At 36.0% G+C, this 21,201-nt stretch overlaps 1 protein-coding gene across 1 annotated transcript in view; it reads right to left on the reverse strand.

Moving 5' to 3' along the window:
- LOC150106378 (uroporphyrinogen-III synthase-like) overlaps positions 1-20,801 on the reverse strand; it is a 115,906-nt gene extending 95,105 nt beyond the window's left edge. The window contains exon 1 of the mRNA XM_090392409.1: positions 20,773-20,801. Within this exon, the coding sequence (XP_090248535.1) occupies positions 20,773-20,775 (3 nt within the window). The 5' untranslated portion in view covers positions 20,776-20,801. The remainder of the gene's footprint in view (positions 1-20,772) is intronic.
- Positions 20,802-21,201: the final 400 nt, after the last annotated feature.

Consider the following 21,201-nt stretch of genomic DNA (forward strand, 5'->3'; position numbering starts at 1 on the left):
AATTTTTCTCTCCTTACAATAGTAGGCACTTTCCCAAGCATTATTTTCTGGAGGAATATAAGGTCCGAGCCTTATATTCCTCATGTAACTGTTCTTCACCTCTCTCTCTCTATATGTATTCCATAATCTCTTTTTCATTTGTAATTGCTCTTTTATTTCTCTTGTCATCCATTTGACTCCAAATTGCTTTATCTTCTTCTCTCGAGGTATACAATCTGCCATTGCTGCCAGCAATTTTTCTTAAGTTCCCAAAAATACTTCAGGTGCAAACTTTGTTTGCTTACACTTGGATAAAGGATTAAACCAAGTATATAATTTCTTGTATCTTTATCTCCCATGTACAACTGCCCCCGCCCCTCATCATTCAAATTCTTTCACCTGTTGTATTGCTGCATGCCTGTTTCTAAGATATCTATGATAGTTATCTGCCTTATAATTGCACATAAATGTCTTCTGCCTTGATACCTCTACATGCCTATTCATCCTCCAAGTCAGGACTAAATGATCACTCACCAACTGGGGGAAACTATGACGTTTCAGTCACAATCAGATCCTCTGATGGTATGACCAAATCCAAAACTCTTGATCCTTTTCCTTTTCCCACATGCTGTCTAAGACTGTTGTCTCTCAAGAAATCCAAAAATTCAGTTCTCTTATTACTGCATGCTGTCCTCTCTGCCCAGTTTATATTACTATAGTTGAAGACCAGTAGAAACCGGTCACTACCCAGTGTTATATCTCCTTCCTTCCCTTAACTGAAGTTTGTGATTTTATACAACAATATTGATAAGACCCTTTCTTGATAACACGTGATGCCTCTGGTTAGCAAGAGAACTGGCTCTGGGAGGAGTCAATCCAGTTGTCTCAGAGTCCTGAGATCAGCTTCTCAAGAAGTTCTAAGATATTTATATTTTGGGACTGCGCCTCTTAGGACTAATGAATTTTAGTCCTAAGAGAGTCCTAAGTCCTCTCTTTTATTATAACTTTTATAAGTTATAATAAAAGAGAGATGATCTCAGGAAAGAACACAAGTGATATCCTAAATCTGCAGGCGTGGCCAAGGTCTTATTCCTTAATTTCCTGCTGAGGTTCTCATCAATCTTTTTATAAGCAGTGCATCGGATTCCACACACAAACAACTTGATTAGATTAAAGAAAACAAACGGTTAATGAACATTATATATGATACATACAGATTAGAACACTACACAATTTCAGTCAATGGTTAATATATTAAAATATTAAAACTCTAACTGGGCCCAATCATTCCATGCATAGTATTATCAATGATATTAACCAATAAATTTTCTTGCAAGGCTAGATACATGTGGCAAAAAATTCACTTCTACACTAAATGCTAACAGGCTATCTTGGATATCAGCATTATCATTAAATTCAATACAAAATTCTAGTAGTACTATCATTTAAACCTCAATGCTAGTCTTCAAAACCTTTTCTGAATCATCTCAACATTCTCCTAGTTAGTACAATAACTCAGCACTGCTACGGAACTACAATAATTAATCTTTCAAGATTCTGATCGCTACAGTCCTGTCTTATGTTATCATTAATGCTCTCTCTTTAAATTGATCACTTAAACAAATTCCTTTCATCCACAGCTAGCAATGAAAAGTTTCTACTTATCTATCTCAGAGGTCATCACCGTTGTTGATTTGTTAGAAGATGGATTTCTTCAATAGAATGCCCCTTTTCCTTTCCTTAACTGAAACGGTGGCAAGTGGTTCCCCAGGCTGTCAACAATTCTCCTCGACCTCCATACGATGAAAGCATGGCCTCTCCTTCTATGGATGACTGACTCAGCTGTATATCTATGGGACTTTGGCTGTCTCGGCTGATGCATCATCCAACCAGCTCCAGAGTGGAGACTCTGCCACCTTCGTCCAGCCTACAACCTTGAGAATCCCAATGCGAGACAATCCAGGAACAAAAGAGAATGAGCGGGGGTGCTCTTCACCTTTTTATTTCCCGCTGGTCACAGGGATTCCCGCACGCTATGCTATCCACATAATGCTGAAAACCTTACTCACGTGGGTCAAACGTCATAGCGACCACCTTCTCTTTTACCCCTCTCCTGCCCCGTTGGTATGCGATTGCCGGGGCGAACCGTCCTTCTCATATTACTGCTCTGGGACTTTGGGTGACGGTTCGCCCCGGCAATCGCATATTTCTATCTTCTAGAAAGAAGCTGGAAAAGATTAGTGTTGAAATGAGAGAAACGGGGGGGGGGGGGGGTTGAAAAAGTAAAAAGATTGCGAATTTGTTGCCATATTATGATAAGGTTATGAGTGCAAACAATTCATTCATTACACAGGTTGTGTGGGAGGAATAATGTATATGCATGGATGAATTTCATGTTGCAGGATAAGTGTGATGGTAGATAGAGATTTGAAATTCAGAGGACATATTTCAAGAGTTGGCAAAATAGCTCAGAGGATTACTTAGATGCTGAAGAGCACACTGACAAGTAAAGATATGCGGTTATTATCCCTCTTTATAAGGTTATGATTTGGCCACATGTTGACTACTGTGCAAAGATTTGGTCAGTTGCATTTCTTGGGGATCGGGAGATGGTGGAGAAGATTCAGAGACAAGTGACCAAGCTGGTGACAGGTCTGTGGAATTTTCCCTATGAGGATAGACTGAAGGTGTGTGGGTTGCGGGAGTTTAGCTGACAGGCAGAGGAGAGGGGATATGATAAAAACTTAAATTACTAAATGGACACTATAAGACTGACACAGAAAAAATTTTTCAATACATAGGGAGTAGAGGGAAAAACAAGGGGTCACACTTGGAAGCTGTCTAAAGTGTGGTTAGTACGGATGTGCAGACTAGGTTCTTTTCTTGGACTTGGAGAGTGGTGAATGAGTGGAATGAATTGCCAAAGGCAGTTGTGAGTGCCCCAACAGTGAACAGATTTAAGTAGATGTATGATAGGTATTGTGTTAATGGATGAAGTCGGTCTCATGTGATGAGTCTTTTGACTCCATGGAGTGCCCATATAAATAATAATAATAAGTTGCACCTCAATGGATGTGTGTCATATGACTGAGAAACTGGTTCCGCAAGAAAGAGAGTAAACATGAAGAATCAGAAAAACTAGTTGGGATGCAGACATCAAGGTGATGTCTTTGTGACCAACAAAACAAGTGGAATTATAACTATATTAATTCTGGAAAACTCAAAAAAAGTCAGTGTGCATAGAATGAATCCCAAGAATAAAGGAATGGGAAGCATCTTGCATAAAAAGGGATAGCTGTAACAGTAAGGGAAGGGATTAGTCAAGAAAATAACATAGGCTAAAGAGCTGATAGCATTGGTATATACATAATAAATTTAGTTTAATCCTTTATCCAAGTGTAAGCAAACAAAGTTTGCACCTGAAAATATCTTCAGGACTGAGGTAAGGTCGTACACCCCTTGGCAACTCGTAGCAAAGGTGGACAAAGCTCTCATCACTCCTTGTCTCAGTATCTCCCATAATGCAAAGCACATCTCCTTGCAGACATGTATACTGGTATGCATTAAATGAAGGGCTACTACCCAGACCGGTTTCGACCTTTATTGAGGTCTCATCAGTGGAAGGCAGACCCAGAGTGGTGATACTACGGCAGAAGCAATGGAGAAGTCATATTTACCTATACGAGTAGCCAACCACTGTACCACCTTATTATTAAATTACTCTGGATTTAGAGAAACTGGCACTCTTTACCCCATGCTAATTACAGGAAGTCCACACTAACCAATATTCACATAATATCTATCATGATGACTTTCATCAAGGCAAAGTATGATAGATACTGTGTGAATGTTGAATAGTTGTTCTTGACATGATGTTAGGGCCTCCCTCGATGAGTCTAAGGACTCCTTGGAGTTACCAGTAATAATAATAATAACGATGATGATGACTCTCGTGGATAGTGAAAAAAAAAAAAGAAATCCGGGGGGGGATATTGCTAATGAAATCAGAGGATATAAATGTGACTAGAGGAAATATGCAAAGGATAAAAATATGAGTGAAATGAGAACACCAGTATTTAGGCAATTAAACTAAATAAAGAACAGTGGACATACATGAAATTAATATTTATTAGTAAAATTTTTGCTAACATATTGCAGACACTGTCAGAACAAAAACAGAACATAAATATACAACTTTAAAAAATAATAATAATAAATAAATAAATAACATTCAACAAAGTGACACAACAACTTTATAAAGAAAACACATTGATAAGAAAATAACTATTTATTAACTTAAAAGCTAATATTTTGCTGGTATTATATCCAGCATCTTAAGAGCATACAACACAAAGTTTATTACAAATACAAGATAACCACACTCCGGTGTAACAGTGGGACTAGTATAAGTAATTGCAGTATGCAACACAAGACTAAAGTCCTAATAGGGTGCCATCTTGGTTAAAATAAAATAAAATAAAATAAAATAAATTAAATTAAATTTTAAAAAATTAAATAAAAGAAAAAAAAGAAAAAAAGAAAAAAAAGTTCCAAGTTTTGAAATAGTAGTCCAAATAATAGCCTTAGAAAGTTTGAAAAAAAATAAAATAAAATAAAATAAAATAAAAGTAATAAATATTAATTTGGTCTTAGGATGACTGTCTCCCAAATCTTTGGTAGATTTATACAGCCATACTTGTTAAGGTTTCTATTGATTCCAGGAACAACCTCTCTGACTTGTAGAAGCTTCTATGCATTACTTTTGTTTCTTTCTAATTGATCCTGTGTGCAGGGTGTCGTGACGTGTTCTCTTGACGTTCGAATCCGCCATCTTGCTAAAAGTCACTTTCATAAAATAAAGGAAAACTAATTGCAAATTAATCACTGATCTAAGGGTAGAGAAATTTCTATTATACTGCGCCTCTCTGTCCTTAGATAAGTCTATATGAATTAGTAAGTTTAATTCAAAATTAGTTAGCAGTCTTTTCATTCAATCAGGCCGATGGTATTGATTTTCTTTCTTTCTGGGATTCCCGCTAGATTCGAGTTCTTGTGAATGGTGCAGTAAAAAGAAATTCAGGCAAACACAATATTTAAATTAACAAACAAAACATTTAATATATGGTTATATAACAATTACATAAATTCCACTTCAAAATATGACAAACCAGTCAAGTTAACATATCAAGTCAAGTCATTCATATTAATCCAATCTTCCAAACTTTCACAAACAAATTCACAGTTTCAGAATCACAAAGTTTCTTTACTCAAATTATTACAATAGAATTTCTTATTTATTCAGTTTCCATGTATCTCTCAGCTACACTCTACGATTAACTCATAATAGGCACTAACCACGGTAGATATCACTTCAATGTCTATATTTTCAACTCTCAGCCTCGATGGTAAGCTACAGTTAATGTTAGAAACAGCGCAACGGAACTAATCCTTAAATCTGCATACACTGAAATAAACTAATATGACTGTCCTTACCAGAAATAATCTTTAGTACTTCCAATATTTTGTGAGCACACTTTCAAATTGTATTTATCACACTTGCGAAACACTAAATAACTAAAACATTACTAATCGCGCTTCAAAAATCCAGATAACAACTATAAGGTACATTAATTATTCTTATTTATCATTCATCAACTAGTTTAACTCCGTACAATTCCCTTTCATGGTAGTACAGAAATCAGTCATAATTGTAGACTGACTGGATTTATTCAGAATTCTTCGTTGAATGTCCAGTTCTCTAATTATCCGATTACGGCAATAATTCCCTTTTATTAATACGGCTGATTCTGCTTTCAGCCGACTATAAGATTCACTTATAAAAAAAAATATCTACTCAACTCCTATCCTTAGGAATCTTTTAATTACTTCTACTTCTTTAGTTTACTTCCTTGCTACCTTATAGTTCCAAAGTTCCGTTCTGACTCCCTACTTACTACTACGTATCTATTTTCTCTTCTCCTCCACAAACGCTCCCTTCACACGCGCTCGTTTATTTCCACGCGTCTCTTTGACAACCGATAGACGTAAACATTCTCGCGAATGTTACATTAGGTTATAAAACTACATTCAGTTATTACATAACGTTAACTTTCATGAAAAGAATAAATAGAATATTTGCATTCCAATAAATGCGTAGTTAAATTACAAATATAAGTTCTTACAATATTGACAAAATAATAAATAAAACAGCTTAATAATATTTAATACAGAATCTATTTACCATTAAAACATTTCTTTGATTAAGCAATTAAATATTTGACATAATTAAGGTAGTTATATGATATCAATTATAATTTATGTTATTTACATCAAATAATATTTACAAATATAGTTCTTGTGACGGAAAGTCATGTTGGATTCTGAATCAAATAACATTTATTCTATTTTCTACATAATTAGAATCCAACACAGGGGTATCCAAAGCATGGTCTGCCAGACCCGACTTGCCATAGAGAAAGTGTTGGATATATTTTTTGTGTTCACTGAGGCAGATGTCCACAGGAAATGTGATAAAGGAGTGCATTTGTCCTTAGGTGAACGGATGAGAGTTGCTAATTTTACATAAGGTTTAAATATTGTGCGTAGTTGGTGTTTGTTAAGCACCCTAGATATCTTTTCAGATGTGCCTTTAATGTATGGGATGGTGATAGTTTTGTTGTAGTCTTCTGTGGTAGATAGAGGGGATTTCTGGGTAGCATTTAGTATGTTATCTATTTTATGGGGATTATAACCGTTGGTTAAGAAGGTGTGTCGTAGGTGAGAAAGTTCAGCAGTGAGAGCAATGTCATTGGAACAGATTGTTCTGGCCCTATGGGTTAGTGTTTTTAAGATACCATATTGTTGAGAAGAGTGGTGGTGTGATTGTTTGTGTAAGTATCTCCCTGTATGTGTGGGTTTTCTATAAACCAAAAATGATAAGGAACCTTCTGGAAGATGTGTGATCAGTGTGTCCAGGAAGGGTAGGCAGTCATTGTCTTCTAGTTCCATTGTAAAGTGGATTTTAGGGTGCTGGCTATTTAGATGCACTAAAAATGTATTCAATGTGTCTGGGCCATGTGGCCAAATAGCAAACACATCATCAACATAGTGTAGTCAGAGACTAGGTTTGAGAGTGGCTGTGTTGATAGCTAGTTTTTCCAGATGTTCTATATAGAAGTTGGCTAAGGGGGGAGAATTGGGCAAACCCATAGCTGTCCCATCTAATTGTTTGTATATTTTCCCTTTCCATGTAAAATAACCTGCCTGTATTGTGAATTTAAATAGCTGAAATATATCAGGGGGAAATTGTGAATTTAGTAAGTTAAGTGTTTCAGTCAATGGTACATTAGTGAATAATGAGGTGATATCAAAACTTACCATTAGGTCTGAACTATTTAAGGTGTGGTTTTCTAAAATACTTTTTTAAGTGGGTAGAATTTTTAACAAAAGAGGGAGAATTGTTTGTGTGAATGGTTAGTAATTTGGTTAAATGTTTAGCTAGTTTATATGTAGGACTGTTTATACTATCTACAACAGGACACAAAGGTGTACCTTGTTTGTATATTTTAGGAGCACCATATATTCTGGATGTTTTAACGTGCAAGGATTTGAGTTTGTTTTTTGACAATTTCTTTTGTATATTTCAGCTATTTAAATTCACAGTATAGGCAGGTTATTTTACATGGAAAGGGAAAAGATGCAAACAATTAGATGGGACAGCTATGGGTTCGCCCCCCCCCCCCTTAGCCAACTTCTACATAGAACATCTGGAAAAACTAGCTATCAATACAGCCACTCTCAAACCTAGTCTCTCGCTACGCTATGTTGATCATGTGTTTGCTATTTGGTCACATGGCCCAGACACATTGAATACATTTTTAGTGCATCTAAATAGCCAGCACCCTAAAATCCACTTTACTATGGAACTAGAAGCCAATGACTGCCTGCCCTTCCTGGACACACTGATCACACGTCTTCCAGAAGGTTTCTTATCATTTTCGGTTTATTTCGAAAACCCACACATACAGGGAAATACTCACACACCCAATCGCACCATCACCCTTCTCAACAATATGGTATCTTAAAAACACTAACCCATAGAGCTAGAGCAATCTGTTCCAATGAAATTGCTCTCACTGCTGAACTTTCTCACCTACGTCACACCTTCTTAACCAATGGTTATAATCCACATAAGATAGATAACATACTAAATGCTACCCAGAAATCCCCTCTATCTACCACAGAAGACTACAACAAAACTATCACTATCCCATACATTAAAGGCACATCTGAAAAGATATCGAGGGTACTTAACAAACACCAACTACGCACAGTATTTAAACCTTATGTAAAATTAGCAACTCTCATCCGTTCACCTAAGGACAAATGCCGTCCTTTATCACATCCAGGAGTCTATGAAGTGCCCTGTTCTTGCCATCAAGCCTACTACGGACAGACAGGAAGAACTGTGGACATCTGCCTCAGTGAGCACAAAAAATATATCTGACACTTTCGCTATGGCAAGTCGGGTCTGGCAGACCATGCTTTGGATACCCCTGCACACAGGATCAATTGGAAAGAAACAAAAGTAATGCACAGAAGCTTCTACAAGTCAGAGAGGTTGTTCCTGGAATCAATAGAAGCCTTAAAACATACTCCAAACCTTAACAAGTATGGCTGTATAAATCTACCAAAGATTTGGGAGACAGTCATCCTAGGACCAAATTAATATTTATTACTTTTATTTTATTTTATTTTTTTTCAAACTTCCTAAGACTATTATTTGGACTACTATTTCAAAACTTTGAACTTTTTTTTTCTTTTTTTTCTTTTATTTCATTTTTTAACCTAGATGGCACCCTATTATGACTTTAGTCTTGTGTTGCACGCTGCAATTACTTATACTAGCTCCACTGTTACACCGGATTGTGGTTGTCTTGCATTTGTAACAAACTTTGTGTTGTGTGCTCTGAAGATGCTGGATATAATACCAGCAAAATATTAGCTTTTAAGTTAATAAATAGTTATTTTCTTATCCATCTGTGTTCATATCAATACCATTAAATCTATTACAACATGTCTGATGAACACATAAGCCTATCCAACCGTTTATAAAGAAAAGTAACAAATGGTCAATACATTTCTAAAGTTAAAAAAAAAATAATTAATTAAAAAACTAAGAAAAGGTTAACATATTGAAGAAGTACTATTTCCATCAGAACTGCAAAATCCTGTTCAAATAGGATGTAACAATGTTTTGAAGTTTTCTTTATAAAGCCTTTCTAAGAATCAACTTGTATGCAGAATTTTTGTATTCTTCAACAGGACCCTGTGTTTAGGAGGGAATGAATCCAGATTGTTCAGGTTCCTATTACTTCATGAACCTGAAAAATCCTCATGGCAAATAGAGACAGATCTTTGAAATTGTCCAAAATAAGATAGGTCACAAGAGCAAGGAAGCTTGCAGATGACTGGAAAGTTTAATGGCAGTATCTTATCATTTCATCCTATCCACAGATTTTCTAGATAGGATGAAATGCAACATAAATGTTAAGCTGCTTGAGAATTTTAGCAACACTTTCTGATATTCCTCTGGCATAAGGAAGTGAAATGCAAGTAATTCTTCTTGAGCAAAAAAAGCAGGAAAGCTACATTGATAAATGGTCTCAGCCATTAGAAAAGTTAATGTAACATACTGTAACTCCTGGATTTTATAAGTCATCTGTAGAACATAAAGTATGAGCACGATGTATTAATTTTTAGCAGTCCCACTTTTCTGACAAAGGTGAAGGTGTAACTGTGCATGGATGTAATGTCCTTTATGAGTTTTCTTCCAAAATCGTTATGCTGCAAGTAAAAGAAAGAATGGATATGAAAGAATAATTCTTCTGAATGCAGATGGTGTACAGGTGACAGATGTAGAAGAGATTGTTCAATTAATGGGTGCTCATATTATAAATTAAAGATACCAAGAAATTATATACTTGGTTTAATCCATTATCCAAGTGTAAGCAAACAAAGTTTGTGCCTGAAGTATCTTTCAGGACTGGGACAACTCGTGGCAAAGGTGGCATGACTTCACATCACTTGCCTTAGTATCCCATAATGCAAAACACATCTCCTTGCAGACATGTATATAATACTATGCATTATGGGAAGGGTCACTACCCAGACCGGTTTCGATCTTTATTGAGGTCTCATCAGTGGGAGCCAGACCCGGAGGTGAAATACCAAGGCTGAAGTAATGCAGAAGTCATATTTTCCTACATGAATTGCCAAAAGGACACCCTATTATTAAAATACTCTGGATTAGAGATAGCCAGTTGTTGAAAGTTTTTCACTTGGTTATATTATAAATTAAAGATATCAACAACTATCTATCTCTAATCGAGAGTATTTTAATAATAAGGTGTGACACCTTTTGGCAACTCATGTAGGAAAATATGACTTCTGCATTACTTCAACCTTGGTATCTCACCTCCAGGTCCGGCTCCCACAAATGAGACCTCAATAAAGGTCGAAACCAGTCTGGGTAGTAACTCTTCCCATAATACATAGCATTATACATGTCTGCAAGAAGATATGCTTTGCATTATGGGGTACTAAGGCAAGTGATGTGAAGTCATACCACCTTTGCCAGGAGTTGCTCCAGTCCTGAAAGATGCCTCAGGCACAAACATTGTTTGCTTACACTTGGATAATGGATTAAACCAAGTATATAATTTCTTGGTATTTTTAATTTATAATGGGTTCTCCCTTTGCCAAAAGCTATCAACCTGGTGTATGTAACACTACACTCACTGCTGCCTAATCACTGGATAAAGAAACTCAAATGTATGAGTAGGTACTAGAGCAGTTGCACAACCTGAATAATAATTCTGCAATAGGGTAGCATGGATACAAAGTCAGCATTGATATAAGTCAAGTGTTCAGCTGAACTGGCTATTCCTTTGGCAGAGCTATATAATCTGAGTCTCAGAACAGAGAAGATTCCACAGGAGTGGAAAGAATGTATGGTAATCCATTACACAAGGGTGATGCAAAGATTGATGTATCCAACTACTGACCTATCAGTACCTCTGGAGTGGTGGTGAAAATTTTGGAAAAGTTGGTTAGGGCTCACATACAGAAATGGGTTGACAGAGAAACTATACTTTGCAATGAACAGCATGGGTTTACTAAGGGAAGGTCATGTTTGAGCAACTTGCTCACATTCTATAACAATGTCACTGTTGAGTTAGACATGGAGTGTGGATACACGATGATACTTTTGGATTTTGCTAAAAGCTTTTGACAGAATACATAATGGAAAACTGCTGCATAAACTGAAAAATATGGGATTGCATTATAAAATACTGGCATTATAAGAGGATGGCTGACTGAGAGATATCAAGAAGAAGTGGCAATGAACATCAGCTTAATGTTGCTAATAAATGTAAGTTTTTGTGTAAGTATGCATTTTGGACTAAAATGCATGTAAGTATTTTAGTTTGGACTAAAATAAGTGTAAGTATGCATTTTGGACTGCAGACATTACTGGAAGAGTACTATATTAATGGTAATTTGCTTGATATGATCAGTGGAGCTCCTCCCCCACCTTCAATGTTTCCCTAATCACTGATATACACACAAAGAAGAGCTTTTTAATGGAAGGTGAGTTATTTCGCATAAGGAAGTGGACAGGTTTTCCCTTCAGGAAACTAATGTTTTTCATCCCTCAAAATAGAGTATGCATGTTTAAGGATAACCAGCAGTGTGCCACAAGGATCAGATCTGCATTAGTAACATTGGTAAGGATTTGAAAGGCAATAGACGATGATTTGACAGGGTAATCAAGAATGCACTGGTGAAATAATTTGAATAGGCTAGAATTGTGAGCATTTGAAAATGGTTGTTAGTTCAATGTTAGTAAATGTAAAAGCATGCCCTTTTGTGTAATGAGATATCCAATGTCACATTATATTGGTGGGATTATGTTAGAAGGAAATGATCAGTTGAGAGAAGTTGAAGTTCAAGGGCCATATAGCAAAGATTGCAAATGCAACTCAGAGATAACTGCAATGCTGAAATGAACCTTGACATGTAAAGATGAGGAGATAATTCTGCCTCTTTACAAGGCCTTGATAAGACTTCATCTGGACTATAGTGTGGAGGTCTGATCTCCTGGTTTCCATTGTGGTTCTGATACAATCGAGAGTACAAAGGAGAGTGTCAAAATTATATCAGGATTGTTGAATGCTGACTATGAAGACAGAATGAGAATTTGGAGATCGCAGACATGAGCAATAGAAGAGGGGTGATATGATTAAGAAGTTCTGAAAGGGTTATACAGGATACCAATATATGAAATTTTTTTTCATTTCATGGTGAGTGGGGAAAAGGACATCCTTGAGACTTGAGGATGAATGCCATCAAGAAGGGAGTGAGAACTAGATTTTTCTTACATAGAGTAGCACATCATTGGAATGGACTGTCACTGGATGTTGTATGTGCAAGTAGTGTGAATGAATTCAAGAACAGGTTTGACATCTGGTGCAAGTAATATATAACTTCCCTCAATAAGTCAATAATACAATTAAAATTTAATTATTGATTGCATATTCTATTTTCTAGTCTAGTTTTTTTTTCTTTATTTATTTTTATGTTATGTGAATAAATAGTGCTGTCTTTAAGTTACCAGATGAGTTTCCAAATTTATAGCTTTAATGATTAATAATAATATCCATATCACCATAATTTGAAATCAAGAGTTATTAATAAGTGTTATAGAATATTCTTAAATAATATCACACTCATAGGGAGAAGAAGGATTAGCAAAGTGTGAGTGCTGTGATATGGGAAGGAAGTATGTATAATACAGTATATCTAGAATGATATAGAAAATTTTGAACTTTCCAGATTATGTGTATATTTATACAACATTACTTGGAATGGAACGGTGACCTGGATGAGGAAATACAGCACCAAATAACATGCGGTTGGATGAATTGGAGGAAGATGAGCAGGGTCCTGTGTGACAAGAGAGTGAGTTGTAAGAGGAAAGGAAAACTCTATAAGATGGTGGTGAGGCCGGCGATGCTCCATGGTGCAGAGGCGTGGCCTATAACCAAGGCACAGGAGAGGAAGAGGTAGCGGAGATGCGGATGTTGAGATGGACGAGTGGTGTGACAAAGGACAGGATAAGGAATGACTACATCAGAGGGACGGTTAAGGTGGGACCAATTGGCAAGAAGATACAAAAAAGTAGGCTGAAGTGGTTTGGACATGTTGAGAGGAAGGGTGAGGAGTATGTTGATAAACGAGTGGAGTATATGGAGTTGGAGGGAAGGAAGAAAACAGGCAGAGGCCCAAGCTCAGGTGAAGGGATAAGATAACAGAGGATCTTAGGGAGAAAGGATGGAGTCCGAAGGATGCTCTGGACCGGAGAACTTGGAAGAGGAAGGTTAAAGATTGGTGCGCCGACCCCGTTTAACATGGGATAAGGCAGAGTGAAAGAAGACTTGGACTCCTTGGAGGTGTCACATAATAATAACACATTTTAAAAACTGTTAAAAAAATCAAAATGTCTTTTTAAAATCTCATGCTTATCCAACAATCACTGAATATAAACAGAATCCAGTTATGGATTTACCACTTTATTTCAAAATATGGTTAAGTGCAAATAATATCCATATAACCATATTCAAAATCACAAAATTTATTGATAAACTTTAGAGGCAAAAAATATGTTTCCACATTATATGCATTTTTATTTATGACCATGCAAGAGAGTTTGGTTGAGGCTTTAAGATTCTGTGAGAAAAGAGAAAAATCCACAAAAACAGCAACATCAGATGATGATGATGAAGATTAATTATAACTGAAGCTAGCAAAAAAAAAACCTTCCAAAAGCCAGTAGCAATTATCATCACACATTCATGAAGCTCAAGACTCATCATAGGATATCATAACTGTCACCACAGACACATACAATACCATCAAATCTTTGCATTATTCATGCTTTCTGCACTTACCACATTTTTAGGCAATGTATTCCACTCATTTCACTCTCCATGCAATCCATGCAAAGTTCCTCACTTTCCTACTCACATCCTCCTTATAACTTCTAGAGATGGATTCCTGTCTTCCTCTGCTCTATATAAAAAAAAAAAATGCTTCTACATTAATCTGGCATGAACCCTTAACCAGCTAATATGATCAAACAACTGAAAAACATTTTCAGTACACTTCGCCCAGCTCAAGGGCTCACTTTAGTGAGTACAGAAGTGGGAACCCTGAGGTACCATGCTTTACGTCATGTAATATGCATCTCTTATATTATCTGTAGACTAGCCCCCCCCTCTTTCTTTCCTTCTGTCTTTTCTTCTTATCCCCCCCCCAATGCTATTAGAGTATATAAGAGCTAAGGGTGAATTTTTCCTATTCGCTATTTCATTTCGTCTTATGCAGTGGGAGTTTGCCTAGTAGGCAGAAATCTCAATCCACCTGGCCAATGTGGGATGAACTGGGGAACAAATCTTCCTAGATAAGTGGAAAGGGCCTCTGCAACCCTACTACTTTTTTTTCCTTCCAGTGACTTTACTAAAAAATGCTAATATGGTTGTGCCTTATAATACATATCATGCTTCATTGGCTGTTGCGCAGAATAATCAGAGCCGCATTCAGGGCTTAGATAGAGGGTCCTGTTCGAGAAGTATATTACAGTCTCCAACAAAAGTCAGTGATATTGTGAATGAGGAATACAGAAGGTATAGGATTAATCTTGGAGGGGAATTTTACATAGGACCACAGAACGTTCGAGATCTACAGATGGGTACTCTTGATATTGTGTGCAAAGAGATGGAGAGGTATAAAATTGACATCCTGGGAATTACAGAGACTAGATGGATTAGAGAAGATCACTTCAAAAGATAGGATAGCAAGTTAGTTGTTTATTCAGCAGGTGACTCAAAAGCATCATGGCATAGCTGTGATACTGAAAATAGTTCAAGCAAGAACCCTTCTTGGTTACAATCCTGTTAATAACTAGATACTTTGTATTAGACTTAAAGGGTCATCCCACCAATATGTCAATCATGGTAGTTTATGTACCCTAAAGAGATAGGCCTGATGAAGAGAGTGAGGAATTCTATGAAAGCTTACCAATTGTTTTGGACTGCCTACCAAGGAGAGATGTACTTTACTTTCCCACTTTTGCATTAAAGTCCCTCTAAGATTTACATCTTAGGAGACGTGAATACAAAAGCGGGAAAGAGTATGAGAGTTAGGCCTGAGTGTGGCATGTTTTGTCTGGGTGAATGTAACACCGGTGGTGAAAGACTGTTGGAAATTGCCCATGCTAACAGATTAGTTATTTCCAATACCTGCTTCCAGAAACATCCACGGCAGACCCATACCTGGACACCTAACAGTGACAGATCAAGGCATCAGATTGATTACATCCTGGCTCTCCAACGGTGAAAAACAAGCATCTTGGATGGTCTGTACCACATTCTGCTCCAGGACAAGCATACTTGTCCTGGAGCAGAATGTGGTACAGACCATCAGCTAGTAAGACTAAGACTGAAAAACCTTACAAGTCAGGCACATTCCACTAGACTGAATGTTAGAGTAATTCCTAGTGGGTTCACAGAAGAAACATCGACTTGGCTGAATTGGAGACTAATGACAGAACTCGCCAGAAATGCTTTGGGAAGGAGTCAAGGTTATTATTATTATTATTACGTGACACCTCCAGGAAATCCAAAGACTCATTGAGGGGAGGGCACCTACTCTACAATTCTTCGTTTCCACTACTCAATCCATCAACTACAATGAACCGCAACCGCACCAATACCATCTACCACCCACCACTACTAGTATTTTCACAGACAATCACAAACATCCATGCCCACGGCAGGATTCAAACCCGCACCCTTTTGGCTGGAGAGCGGATATGCTAACCACTTGTCCAACCATGCCAGCTTATAATACAGGGTAGAGTCAAGAAGTATCTTGGCTCAATAAGACCAGAAGACCCATGGATATTAGATTCAGTGTGAGATCTAATTGAAATAAGACAGATAGAAAAACTAGAAGACACAGAGACTGAAGAATATAAGAGATTACATCGAGAAGTCAGAAGAGCCATTAGACATATACTAATAAATGTGAAGAGATAGAATTCCATATGAGGAGGTGCAATTATAAAAGGACATTTCATTTAATTAGTGACTTAAAGCACATGTGTAAGCCCAAATTGAATGTCATCAAAAACAGGAATGGAGCAGTAAGAATAATAATAATCACATTTATTAGTATATAACTTCTCCTTTCATAGGCTGATTACAAGGATATGGGAGACAGGATCATGGCTTAGAGACTGGAAGAAGTCAGTTTCATACCACTATATAAGGGAAATATGAAAGATTGTAAGAACTATAGAGCTATTAGTTTAATATCTCATGAAAACAAGATTTTTATTAAAGATCATTCTAAATAGGATTAAGGCCAAAGTTGAGGCAAAGATACCTAAGGAACAAGTGGGTTTTAGGAAAGGTAAGCAGAGATCAGATCCTTTGCCTTAGACAAATCATAGAAATGTATAAAGAATTTAGACACCCTATGGTAACATGTTTCATAGAGCACTCAAAAGTTTTTGACCATATTCAACATGTGAGGATATCATGTATGATGTAGCATTGGATGAGCTCAAAACAGGCTTTAAGATAGGTGGTAGATTGATCAGTAATCTGATGTATGCTGATGATGTAGTACTCCTCTGTAATGAAAAGGAAGAACTGGGACAAATTCTTGTCAAAGTTAATGAGATCAGTAAGAACAGAGAACCTCAGCTCAATCCTAGCAAAGACAAAGATACAGACAGGGAAGCTCCTGGGAAACAAGTATATTTTAATGAAGAAAGAATTGAGGAAGTCAGCAAGTTTTACCTGGAATCCATTATTAATGTAAAAAACTGCTGTTCAGAAGATTAGGAAATGGCCAAAACAACAGTCAAAGACTTGTCTAAAATCTAGAAGGATGGATCTATCTCCATGGAAACAAAGTTCAGGATTTTGGATGCTGCTGTTTTTCCAAAAGCAACTTATGGATGTGAGACTTGGAACATAAAGAAGTCTGATAGGAAAAGGATAGCAGCTTTTGAGATGTGGAGTTACAGAAGGCTGTTGAGGATATCGTATATTGAAAGGCTGACAAATAGATGCGTGCCTAGAAAGGATCAGGAGAACTTCAAGGCTCCTTAAGGATATTGACATAAGAAAATCAAAATACTTTGGACACACTAAAAGGATGGAAGGAGGACTTCCATGTAAAATTCCTGGGAAAAGAAGAAGGGGTAGACCATCAATGATATGGATGGATGAATGTGTCTGGAGTAACTGATCTTCAGAGAGTTGAAGCATACAGCATGATGTCTAATGAACAGGTGGATAGATGGATTGCCCAGCACAAGACTTGAAGTACATTTTGGATTATTTTTTCCAAGTAACACCCATAATAAACAATTTGTCAAGTCTGCTAATAATTTCTAACATTGTTTTTGACTGCTGCATTAATATTCTGAAAAATTCAAAACGAAACCTTCTTTGTAACACACATACATTGCTTTGCTCTAGAATACTCCAATCAGAAAACAAACATTAATAAACTGCAAAGTGTGGTATAACATAATTAAGAGTGTAATACAACACTTATCCCTTACCACAATGGAGCAATATTGGATATGTGTTTATTATAATGGCATTTTGTGTAGCTTGTGGATTAAGTATGAAGTGCAATGGTAAGTTGTGTGCAGTAGAGTAGAATACCCTCCTTCGATGATTCCTTGGACTCCTTGAAGATGTAACATAACAGCTATTAATTATTACATTAATCTCCTATAGTCAAAGGCTCATCAAGGATGAGAGAGATCATCATCAAATTCCTGTCATGTACCCTCAAGGAGTGTACAGGATATTTCTTATATTTCTATCGTCTAAAGCACTCTGTACCGTATCAATCCACCTATATCTTAGCCTTCCTCTGGATCGTTTTCCTGTCAACCTGGCAGAGAACACTTGTTATGCTAATCTTTTCTCGCCCATTCTGTTTAAGTGACCATACCACCTGAGATTAGCTCTGCTAACGCATTCCTCGATGCTGACAATGCCAAGTTCTTTCCTAATATCGTCATTTTTAATATGATATTGCCATTGATTTCACCTGTTGACACCTCTAATCTTTCTCAGGACTCTCATATCTGCGGTCTCTAGTCTTTGGTCAAGTGTCTTACTTCTGACCAAGATCTCAGATCCATATGTTAAAATTGATTTCCACACTGTCTTGTATACAGCTAATTTAGTGTTTTGGCTAATTTCTTTCTTATTCCATATGAATTTATTCAATTAACTTCTTACCATACCAGCTTTGCTGATTCTGTTGTCAATTTCTATATTTAATTTACCATCTTCACTAAAAATCGTGCCTAAGTAGCTGAAATGTTTTACTTGTTCCACAGGTTCTCTGTTCACAAAGCAGTTGGCATTTTCAACGATTCTGCCTATTTTCATTGTCTTTGTCTTTTTATTGCTGACCTTCATACCATATCAATTACAACAGTTATTCAATTTAGTCAAGAAATCTTGCAGACTTGTAGTGGATTTATTTAGAAGTATAACATTGTCCACATAAAGCAAAGAGCTGACATTAACATCTCCAATTTTGATATCATGTTTAATACCACTTTCCTTCATAATGTGATCCATATAGATAATGAATAACAGAGAGAATAATGCACATCCTTGTCTCACACCAGATTTAACATTAAACCATCTTCCTGTACTTCCTTCAATTCTAACTGCTGACTTACAACTCAAATAAAGACTAAGTATTGCTTGATATAATGCCCCATTGACACCATATAACTGTAGCGTATTGAATAGCTTCTCTCGTGGCACCTTGTCATATGCCTTTTCCAGTTCGCCAAAACTTAAGTATAGATCTTTGTTATATTCCCATGCTTTCTCAACTATTTGTCATATAGTGAAGATCTGATCCTGACAGCCTCTATTTGGCCTGAATCCAGCTTGTTATTAACTAAGTTTTTCTTCCACAATTCTTCTCAACCGTTTCTCAAGTATACTTGCATATATCTTAATGAAATGCCTCTGTAATTCTCACATTCAGTTTTATTTCCCTTTTCATATATGGGTTCTATGAGAGCTCTACTCCGATCATCGGGAATTCGTCCCTCTGTCCAGGCATTCTGAACTATGCAGTGCAGCCGCTGTAAGACTTTTATACTACAATACTTCAGCATTTCTGGCCGAATATCATCTACTCCTGCTGCCTTTCAACATTTCAGGCCTTTGATGGCTTTTTTTACTTCAAGTAATATGTATTCTTGACTGTATGCCTGATGAGTGTTTTTTACCAATGTGCTATCATTGCTTGTTTCATTTAGCAATTTTTTGAAGTAATTACTCCATATTTCAAGAATATCTTTTTCTTGCATTTTCATGTCACCTTTATCATGTTTAACTCCTTTTACAGCATTCTTTCCTTCATTTCTAAGCTTCTTCAACAACCTCTAGAATATTTTGCCACTTTCTTGATATTTATTTTCTATGTTCTTGTCAAAGTCCTGGGAGGACTTTGACAAGAACATAGAAAATAATTTAGCTAGTTTTACAGTGTTTAGCTTTCTTACATTTGTCTCTGTATTCTCTAAGAGCACAAGCTGACTTATTTGCCAGGAACTTTTGATATGCTTTCTTTTACAAAAAAGTTGCAATTGGCCTTCATTGAAATGAAACTCCATGACTTGTATACCAAAAAACTGAGTATGCCATTTTCCTGTGTGTGTGTGGGAGGTTGGGGAATCTGACCAAGGATTTGACAAGGATTTTTGAGGTGAGTTAACAAAATGAAATGTGATCCATAAACTTTATATTCTATGATATTGAAGCTTAAATTCATTCACATCTTTTGCAATATTTTCCACTCACTTATAACTCTCCAAGTAGTAATAAATAAATAAATAAAATGAAATAAAATAAAGAATACTCCTCACCCTCCTATTCACCACTCAAGTTTATGGATCACATTTCTTTTTGTTGAATCATCAGAAAAATCCTCGTCAGATGCTTTGTAAACACCCCCCCCCCCCCCCCCACACACACACCAGAAAATGGCATACCCAGTTTCTTGGTATACAAGTCACGTAGTCTTATTTCAATGAAGGCCAGTTGCAACTTTTTTGTAAATTAATATCTTTATGTTATCTACCAACGTGCCACAAATTATTAAGAAAAGAAGAAATTTGTCAAAAACAACAGTGCTAATTCCCCACACATATCACCTAAGAGACTAAAGTATCCACCTCCCATGGTCCCTAAGGTTTCCACTAATATAGTAGTAATATACACTAAAAAGTCAGAAGATGGACGAGATTTTCGTATTAGAAACGTTCGAAATCTATACAGGAATATTTTAATTACTTGGAAAAACGAGCTTACTACGATTTGAACACGTTTATCTGTGTAAATTTGATATCTTGAAGAAAAACAAGTAATATATGCATATAAAACTTGAATTCTTCAACAAATACAACAGATTTTTTCCCTCACTTTTTGATTTTACAGAATCTTTTTTTTTCTTCTTTAAATGTACACTTGAGTGGGTATTCCAACAAACATAATTTCATTTACGCTTACATATTTATATTACAGTCCAAATTTCTTGGAATAAGTGTGATACAGTCTTTAAAAAATCGAAATAAATGACATAAACACAGTAAAATAAGAGCCATTTTACCATGAAAATTATAAAAGCACAATCGCGGATGGTTCTTTACTGTTTTGTTTACATACGTACCTTAAAATTATGTCGCTTGAAGCGATGAACATTCAGCCGATTTTTTTATTATTATTTCGGATATAATTAGTTAATGTTTACTTAATTTTTATTATTTAAATTCTTAATCTCAATTTTATTTAATTTTAATTTATTAAATTTTTAAATCTTAGTTTTTTAAAAAATCTTGAATTTTACTTTATTTTATGTATTATTTTTATTTAACTCAAGTTTTACTGGTTTTTATATATACGTAAATGGTTTATACATTATGTACGCACATGTTATAATAGGTTTACAAACTCTACAAATTTTTTTTATGGAGAATATAAAAAAATAACTTATTTTTACTTTAGAACAAAATTTAATATTCTGAATAATGGTCGACTT

This window comes from Typopeltis vanoorti, chromosome 5 (assembly GCF_054136105.1).
Source record: "Typopeltis vanoorti isolate ZY-2024b chromosome 5, IOZ_Tvanoo_1.0, whole genome shotgun sequence".
Classification (NCBI taxonomy): Eukaryota; Metazoa; Arthropoda; class Arachnida; order Uropygi; family Thelyphonidae; genus Typopeltis; species Typopeltis vanoorti.